Source organism: Amphiura filiformis, chromosome 4 (assembly GCF_039555335.1).
Source record: "Amphiura filiformis chromosome 4, Afil_fr2py, whole genome shotgun sequence".
Classification (NCBI taxonomy): Eukaryota; Metazoa; Echinodermata; class Ophiuroidea; order Amphilepidida; family Amphiuridae; genus Amphiura; species Amphiura filiformis.
The window spans coordinates 49453356-49463462 of record NC_092631.1 but is presented as its reverse complement, the minus strand read 5'-3'; the positions used below and the strand labels follow the sequence as shown (position 1 = coordinate 49463462).

The window sequence follows — 10107 nt, the reverse complement described above, 5'->3', positions numbered from 1 at the left end:
CCTCGTACAAACTTTTGGTTACTACTGCTGCCATTAAAAATATGTAACTTAATGCCATAATGTACCATTCCATTCAATTTTAAAATGATCGGTTGTCCCGACAAACACAACAAACTTGGCTGATTCCATTATAAGTTGAGACGTGTGTAAACATTACAAATATGCCCAAAATCATATTATAAGATCTACATTCTGGCTTTAAGGGTATACGATGTATTGTTGGTCGAAGCAGCAAAAAAACAATGTAGTTAACAGCATCTTGCGAATGGTAGTGAGCTTTAGCAAAAATTGCATTGCTCAATTCATAGCGAGCATGTAGAAGAATTCAAATATCACAGATATACTTTTGTAGGTCCTGTGGTTCTTGAGTTATGTTGTAAAGAGGGTTGACACAACAACACCTTTGTAAAACGTACATAACTCATTAACAACATTAAATTAAGCAAGTTTTTAAAGTATATGATTTGTAGAATGAACTTTTGCAAAACATCATCAAAGTGTTATTTTTCAATAATATATTGATTCAGATAATGAAAATCGATTTGTTGGCTGCTTCGACCAACAATACCTCGTATACCCTTAAAAGAGACCTTTATCTTAGTTCCTCAAGACATTACCACAATACCATCACAACTCTTCATCAACTCTTGATCCGCGAATAAGAAACCACATATTATAGAGAGATTACACAACCTTATTATAACCTCAATTATGTAACTTTGCATTTATCAGGATTTAAGGACATTTTATTGATTTGACACCAATAAGTAATATTATCAAGATCACCTTGTATGATTTTGATGTCATTTTCAGAGCGGATAGGCCTGTAAAGAAGTGTGTCATCCGCATATTGCGGAAGAGAAGATTGCACATAGTTTGGTAAATCCAAAACGAACAAATTAAATAAAAGAGGACCCAAGACCGAGCCTTGGGGGACCCCTGATTGAACAGGGATCCATCCGGATGACCATCACAACTCTTGATCAACAATTGACGTACGAATTAATTAAGTAATTACAATTACTAGTGATGCAGTTTTGTTTGATCCGCGAATATGAAACCACATATTATATAGAGAGATTACACAACCTTATTATAACCTCAATACTGTATTATCATGTTAATTCTCTTGACCACTCTATTATTTTATTTATCAGCAATCAGCTTAGTAAACTTGACTAATAACGTTACTTAGTAGTTTGTTCTAGTAGTTTGGAAAGATTCTGATTTGGCAGAATTTAAGTAAGATCAAGAATACAAAATTCTTGTTACACATGAAGTTGATAAATAATTATTAAACCAATCAGGCCATTACTCAACCTACGAGATCTACGAGTCAGAACAGTTGCTTTTAAAATGTTATTAATAACATTTGATGCACTTGTGAAGAAACACAAATCAAAAGACAATTAAAATTGTTAAAAACATTTATGCACAATGTAAATCGTGTAAATTACATCGATACTTTCCGAAGAAATGCGAAATCTTATAGGTAGTCATAATAAAACATTTTCCCAAAACATTAATGCAAAAACACACCATAATAAAAACCCTTAAAATATTTCTTTAAATTACGAAACCTGATACCGTGAACTTACTGAGCTTTACTGCTGATAAAACAGGTTATTGGTTCTTTGATGTCGAATATTTTCACCAAGTATTTGTTATTTAATCTGTTTCAAGTCATATTCGATGCCGAATACATTTATCTCAACAAACATTCGTTAAATATGAATACTCGAATATTGTACGTCAAATATGGAATATGACTCGGCCTTTAGACACTGTGAGGCAAATTACTGAATGGCTCTTGACACAATGTCTGATTTCTGGGGTTTGATTCACGTAGGAATCTTTTCAAACTTTCATATCATTCCTATTCTCATGATTCTTGTTTACTAATTTCGTGAATGTGTGTTTATTAGCTCTTATTATATTGTTGAATCGCTGAGCTTACGTTCCGTTATTTGACCATATTTAAAACAAGGTAACCTACTAAAAATATTACAAAGTAGAGCTCTAAAACATACATGATAAAATAATACTACACATACTAGTACACACATATGGGCATCATAAAAACTTTAACTAAACACCTACCAAAACTTACCCTCTTATGGCCGTTATTCCAAAATCGTATGCCAAATTTGGGATAAACAGTCGAAGCAGAATTTATTTATGCGCAGTATGGCACCCCATTTGTTGCAATGGTCCCAAATTGATGCCACATCATATGGTGGACGTAACCCAAGATTGAAAAGTTGCAGTAAAATCACATTGCCTTGTATTTAGTATCCTCCATTTGGAGGGAATCATAACATGTGATAATCAATAACAATTGCTATTATTCACAGCAGTGATCATTATTCACGTAATGGCAAACATGACGATTTCAATATTTTTCTGATCAATATCCTACAGTTGTCTTTTCAGTGATAAAGCTAGATTCAAATGTTCCTGATTGTGATGTTTTCAAAAGATGTAACCCTTGGTCTTCCACTTTTTGTGACTTTCTTGGTCCTAGAAAAGATTGAAATTATCATGTTTCAATAGTGAGATTAAGTAAGCAATGACCAGTGATGTGACATATTTTTTTATTGATTATCACATGTTTTGACCTCCACCAAGTTCACGAAACAAGAAGAATAATCCAATTAGAGCCGAATATTTCCTTCCACGGATACTAAATACAAGGCAATAGGATTTTGATGCAAGTTTCAAATGAAAGGTTGCTTTCATTTAAATGAATGCTGCGACATCAACATTGGGACCATTGCAACAAAAGAGGTGTCATAATGCACAAAAATAAATTTTGCTTCGAGTGCGTATCCCAAATTTGGCATACAACCAACCGTTTTGTAATAATGGTCATTCATCCATTAGCTCTAGCTCTGTTTTGATAAGCAAACAATGAATGATCAAAATACCTTATTGATAACCTGATTGAATTTAGCGAGATATCTACTAAGAATATTGCCATGATTACATGTATAAAATGAAAAACAATCATATAAGTTGGATCACTTTACATTCATTTGGACGAATGGTTTGTTAAATAGCTGCATCCATTAGTCTATGTTTCTTAGACATTTCATGTTTCTTTTTGTCTCCTAATCTAGTGAATGATTCGTTACAATAGCTACATTGATGAGGTTTCTCTCCTGTATGAACCATTTCATGTTCTTTCTTGTGTCCCAATTGGTTGAATGATTTGTTGCAATAGCTACATTTATGAGGCTTCTCTCCTGTGTGAATCGCTTCATGTCGCTTCTTGCTTCCCAATTCACTGAATGATTTGTTACAATATTTACACGGATGAGGTTTGTCTCCTGTATGAATCTTTTCATGTCGTTTCTTAGTTTGCAACAAACTGAATGCTTTATTGCAGTATTTACATTGATGCGGTTTGTCTCCTGCATGTCTCTTTTCATGCGTATTCTTGTATCCCAATGTCGTGAATGATTTGTTGCAATAGCTACATTTATGAGGCTTCTCTCCTGTGTGAATCGCTTCATGTCGTTTCTTGTTTCCCAATTCACTGAATGATTTGTTACAATATTTACACGGATGAGGTTTGTCCCCTGTATGAATCTTTTCATGTCGCTTCTTAGTTTGCAACAAACTGAATGCTTTATTGCAGTATTTACATTGATGCGGTTTGTCTCCTGCATGTCTCTTTTCATGCGTATTCTTGTATCCCAATGTCGTGAATGATTTGCCACAATAGCTACATTTATGGGGTTTCTCTCCAGTATGAATCTTTTCATGAGTTTTTTTGCATTCCAATGTCGTGAATGATTTGCTACAATAGCTACATTGATGAGGTTTCTCTCCTGTATGAATCATTTCATGTTCTTTCTTGCGTCCCATCCATCTGAAAGATTTGTTGCAATAGCTGCATTTATAAGGTTTCTCTCCTGTATGAATCTTTTCATGTTGTTTCTTGTTTCCCAATTGGCTGAATGATTTGTTACAGTATTTACATTTATGAAGTTTCTCCCCTGTATGAATCTTTTCATGTTCTTTCTTGTTTCCCAATTGGCTGAATGATTTGTTACAGTATTTACATTGATGAGGTTTTTCTCCTGTATGAATCATTTCATGTTGTAACTTAGTTGGCAACAGACTGAATGATTTATTACAGTATTTACATGTATGAGGTTTCTCTCCTGTATTACCCTTTTCATGAGTATTCTTGTATCCCAATGTCGTGAATGATTTGTTACAGTAGCTGCATTTATGAGGTTTCTCTCCTGTACTAAGAATCAATTCATGTATTTTCTTGTGTCCCAATTGACTGAATGATTTGTTGCAATAGCTACATTTATGATGTTTCTCTCCTGTATGAATCTTTTCATGTTTATTCTTGTTTCCCAATGACGTGAATGATTTGTTACAATAGCTGCATTTATGAAGTTTCTCTCCTGTATGAATCTTTTCATGTTGTTTCTTGTTTCCTAATCGGCTGAATGATTTGTTGCAATAGCTGCATTGATGATGTTTCTCTCCTGTATGAATCATTTCATGTTTATTCTTGTTTCCCAATGACGTGAATGATTTGTTACAATAGCTGCATTTATGAGGTTTCTTTCCTGTATGAATCATTTCATGCGTGTTCTTGTCTCCTAGCCTGAGGAATAATTTATTACAATAGCTACATTGATGAGGTTTCTCTCCCGTATGAATCTTTTCATGCGTATTCTTGTCTCCTAGCCTGAGGAATAATTTGTTGCAATAGCTACATTGATGAGTTTTCTCTCCTGTATGAATCATTTCATGGTCTTTCTTGTGTCCTAATCGTCGGAATGATTTGTTACAATAGCTACATTTATGAAGTTTCTTTACTTCACTTCGCTTATGCTTCTCTGCATTCAAGTGACCTGGAAACCCGTTCGATATATTCTGATCTTTACACCTTCGTTTTTGAAGCCTTTTGTTGTGTAACTCCAAACATCCAGCCTTTGGTTTTAGCGTTGGATTACTGTACCAATAAGGTTTAATACTCAGCTCATGGCTGCGAAGATGTGATTTATAACGTGGAATGTTTTCAATAAATCTTCTTTTACAATACTTGCATACCGGATCTAGTAGTAAATCCCATTGTCGATTAGGTCTCATCATGTTGTCTGAAAAAAAAAATAATGATAAAAATCATTTGATTTACACTGCTGTTCAAGAAAAGTGTGTGTTTTATATTAGCGTGTCATTTGACCCATAAAGCTCTGTCCGTCATTACTCTTGATGAGTATGCAATTATTCCAGTAGTAAGAATACTAATGGTGGTTTATGGAGAATGGGAAATTCTTTTGAAATAGGCATTGCTAAAATACAGGGCGAGTAAGAAAAAGATGCAGTAAAGAAAAAAAGCCATATTGGTTTCAGAACCAAGTACTTGCTTCAAATGCTACAACCAATAGCCACCTTGTGTGCAAAATAATGAAGTGAATCGATTTGATTTGATTTGATTTTATTAGGTACTATAAGAATAACATACAAATTACACTACATATACAGTATTATTATAACAAAATAAAATAAATTGCACATCAAAATTGTATAACGAAATTACAAATAAACACAAGTACCAAGGATAGCCCAAAAAGCCTTGGGAAAAGCTTATTTCCATTGGGGTCCTTTACAAGCAAGAGAAAATATAGGAACAAACTGCCATACAAAAACAAGAACAGTGACAACGTGCACAAAGGACGCCCAGTGTTAGCAGCACTGTAAAATCAGCTCACAGTTAAAATTATAGACAGATACAAGGTCTACAAACAGGTAAAATCATCACAAACAGTAGGAGCAGTTAGCAAGGTGTGGCAACCACTAGGGCGCCAAATAGCCAAAGTTGGCAATATCCTTGATCCGCCAGATCATAAAATCTCAATCAAGATCAATATGATACAGGGCGAGTCAAAAAAAGTGCAATAGAGAAAAGAATCAATTTTTATTTAAGAACTGAGTTGAACCTTTTAGATTTTAAAACATTTTATAAATAATATATTATCCATTAGTAATCTTGTGTGAAAAAATCAAGGAATTAGCATTTACCGTTTTGTTTTTATGACACATTTTATAGCGATACCTAATTTTAATGTTTGTCCAATGTCAGCCCACTCTGTGTAAGGTAGATTTGGAACAACTGCCAGTTCCTTAACCTCATTGGCATTGAAATAAAAATGGATCACCCAAAGTGTTATTGCCCTTGGTCTTGTTTAAGGAGAAGAAACATTATTTGTTGTTATTTTCATTTTGCCTTTATTTTAAAGATGTTTATTCTCTATCAAAACCATATAAATTTGTAGGCGGGTTTTTAAAATATCGAAATGAAATGCGCGCAAATTGGGGTGGAGTGAATTACAAAACATCCAGTAAGTTGGACATATTGGGATTAAAAAACTGGAGTTGGAGTCGAGTGAGGTATGAAGGAAGGACTTAAAGTAATGTAAGAAAGTTTGTTTGAGCAGAAAAAGAAAAGAAATAAAAATAACGCAAAAATCAACCTTATTTAAGTTGAAGTCAGTTTCAGGTATGGTGCATTTATCGTGCATTGTGTGCTCCCATCCAAAATACATGGTCCTCGTGGACAAATAATGAAAAGTGGGTATCACAGCAAAAGGACTCATAAAAATTAAACGGTAGAAGCGATTCACTTCATTTTTTCACAGAAGGTGACTATCGAGTGTAGCATTTATAAAAACGTTTAATAATGGGAACGTTCAACTTGGTTCTTACATAAATATCGATTCTTTGCTCTATTGCACTTTTTTTGACTCACCCTGTATTTTGCACTTTTAACGCGTGTACTAACATAAAAATGCTGATTACTACATCTTTGCCCATTTCACTCGGCCTGTAGTGGTAATAAGTATTCCATAAAAAAAACCATTCATTTGTTGAAGCAGTAAAAATGATCTGATGACAAACACAATGAATTTGGCGATTTTCTGATTCAGCCAGAAAGAAGCATCATGTCGTTTCCTTTGGTTTATACTCTGTTCAGGAAATAAACGCACACATTTCATATTTAATTAGAGAAGATCTTCTCTGAATAAACAAATGATTGATTTTGATGGCAGTTTCATCAAGATGCAGGATTTAATCTAAAAATGTATACTTGCTGAACAAAAACATATACAGCCATTGTATGGCATAATATTTCGTGCATTAAATAAGTAAATGTCTAAGCAAAGGCAAATGAAATGATTAGTTTCCCGTCACATTTTTTTTTCAATGAAATATGAGGTCATGATTTCATTATTCATTATTTTGGAAAATTTCTTTATTGTCAAAACTGTCATTTACATGGCTATTACCTATATTGTTGATGAAAGACCATCTCAAAACTGGTCTTAGTGCTTAAATCATCATTACAGACATTTTGCAACAGATTAAGAAAAGATTTGAACTTGTTTTTATTAAAATGAAAAAAAAATTGCAATTTTTGTAATCACAAGAAACATGATGAGGTAATCCTTAAATTTCCATTATTTACCACATCCTCTACCCCTACAAGTAAGAAAAACTGCTGATTACAATCAGCAGGGGATGTCAGACATTTTGAGAGTTTCAATTTTGATTTTCAGATAATTGATTTTTTTATGAAAATATTGAAAGTTTTGGTCAAATTGGAAAAGGTGATGCGTGCGGGTGACGGGAAACTAATAATTCCATTACATAGGCCTAAGAGAGGCACTTTCTGAGTTCATTGAAATAATCTAAAGATAAGCTTGTCGAGCCACGTAATTTGATTACCTAGCTGGGGAGCTTACACCCCCAGCTAGGTCTTGTTTTGCTATCGGGTCTTTCTTCCATATGGAAAGGTTTCTATACAAAAACGATTCTCTTATAAACCATCATGCGCACAGTTTCCACCTCGATATGGGGCTCGGGTATGGGGCTCAAACTCGGTGACAACAAATCTCATGACCAGGGGAACATTTTGCAGGGTTGTCAGAGGTAATACAGAGGTCAAATTTTAGAAATGCATTTCCTTGTCATTTGTAAGGAATACGAGGCTCAAACTCGGTGACAACAAACCTCATGACAAACTTGATGACCAGGGGAACATTTTTGGAAAAATTTGCAGGGGTCAGGTCAAAGGTCACCTGGGATAAAATCTTAGAATTGCATTTTCTGGACATCTGTAAGGAGTACGGGACTCAAACTCGATGACAACAAACCTCATGACCACTGGGAACATTCGTGGAACATTTTACAGGGGTCAGACACCTCCATAACACCAGTACGCCCCAGATAGGCTTGTGGTCTATGACCACCATTTGCCACTAGTTGGTATTGTTATCGTGCATTCGCGGCGCATCATGAATCTTTTAATAATGCTCTTAATTTCCTTTAAGATTGAAAATAACGACATTTCATTTCCACATTTATTTAGAATTCACGAATAAAAAATATTTCTCATAGGCCTATTGAACGTATAAAAAGTTAACTGTCATAGAAATCAGTTTCTACAAAGGCAAAGAAAGAAAGCGTAAGCCTACATCATGTATACCTTTGTGACGATTTTGTTTTAGCTATTAATTGTTCTTCATGTATGGCGTATATGGATTAATGAAAGAAATGCTAGAAATGATAGAGTGACTGTGGGGTTTTTTTACGTTCACCCAGGCACGTTTTTTTTCATGAACTTTAAAATAAAATAAATAAACAATAGATATAGCATTTATTTTAAGTAGGCCTTTTAAAACTTAGAAGCATAAGAAACTGTCATTGTTTTTCTGTTGCTTTCCTTGATGTACACTGCATGACAATTACATTATAGCAAACAAGTTTACATAGTACAGCAAGCTTGATATTCTCGATCATGATGAAAGTGGCTATACACCCTTTAGATAATCGGACATAATTGTTGTCGTGACTTTGACATCAATTCGTTTTGAAAGACGGGTTAACATGATTTTGAGGTCATTGTGTCAGAATAAAAACAAAAAAAATATTTCAATCTCAATGTTGTTTCGTCCTGAGACGAAAATACCTAACGGTGCTGCTGCAACAATCACTGATCTAAACCAACGCTGACCTATCTCTCGCATCAACAGGGAGATATCTTGTGTTTGAGCAAAACATAGATTTCCCGATCATTGTTTTGAGCAGAGCATCTGCTCAAACCACACGATATCTCACTGTTGTGCATAAACTATGACATAAACTATGACATACATGCGCATCAGCAAAAGATACATTTTGAAAACTCACCTGGAAACTGTTCCTTTCAAATCAAACGTGGCGAGGTTTTTGTAGCGTCAGTAAGTACAGGAGCAAAATATTAAATTTTACAATGGAATACAAGAGGACACCGTGGTAAACTGTTAACCTTGTCAATCAATACTTATTATATTGTCCACCAAAGTTAAGCCGATAACATCACCCATTCGCCACTTGCACGGTTCCGCCATTATGCACTATGTGCGGGGAGAGCCTCGAACTGGCAGCATACATGAATGGGAATTGAACCAGTCATAACATTCTGTGTAAGGTTACGTAATTCTTCCTTTCATGTATGCTGCCAGTTCGAGGCTCTCCCCGCATATAGTCCATAATGGCGGAACCGTGCAAGTGGCGAATACATTTATCCATAGCCAATCGATAGGCAATTATCCCCGAGGCAATATCATTGAATAGGCAATATTGCCACTGTCATAATAAATCGATCTGCATGACATGACCGACAGCACCCAGCAACACAAAACGTTTTAAAGAAAACGTTTTATTGTCTGGTTATATAAAGTGTATAAAATATTTTAATAACGTTCCAAAAACATGTTGGCCAAAAAAAAAAAATACAATAACATTTTGACAATATTATTAAGATGTTGTTGTAGTGTGTTCTTTTCATATAAAGCATTTTAACAAAGTTTTAATGACCTCTATATGACACGATAATTGAATGTTATTAAAATCTTTTGAATGAAACCAAAACGTATTAATAACACGTTTATAAAAAACGTCTTGAAACCATTTTTGTGTTTGGTGGGTGATCGTAGTCTCTGGTTTATATACAATTTCCCCAGATATTTGCTACCTGCCTATTTCAGCATGCTATCTACTGAAGACAGCATCATGACCAGTTGCTATCTACTGAAG

The 10107-nt window shown here is 34.5% G+C and overlaps 1 protein-coding gene across 1 annotated transcript; it reads right to left on the bottom strand.

The window, feature by feature from the left end:
- Positions 1 to 2604: 2604 nt before the first annotated feature.
- Positions 2605 to 9293, bottom strand: LOC140151001 (uncharacterized). The gene is made up of 2 exons (XM_072173188.1): positions 9220 to 9293; positions 2605 to 5126 (listed from the first exon to the last, which is right to left on the bottom strand). Exon 2 carries the CDS (start codon positions 5119 to 5121, stop codon positions 3052 to 3054), a length of 2070 nt encoding a protein of 689 aa, XP_072029289.1. The 5' UTR covers positions 5122 to 5126; positions 9220 to 9293; the 3' UTR covers positions 2605 to 3051.
- Between the last annotated feature and the right edge of the window lie 814 nt (positions 9294 to 10107).

Coding starts and splice junctions, on each gene's coding strand:
- LOC140151001 (XM_072173188.1), bottom strand. CDS start 5,121: ATGATGAGACCTAATCGACAATGGGATTTACTACTAGATCCGGTATGC.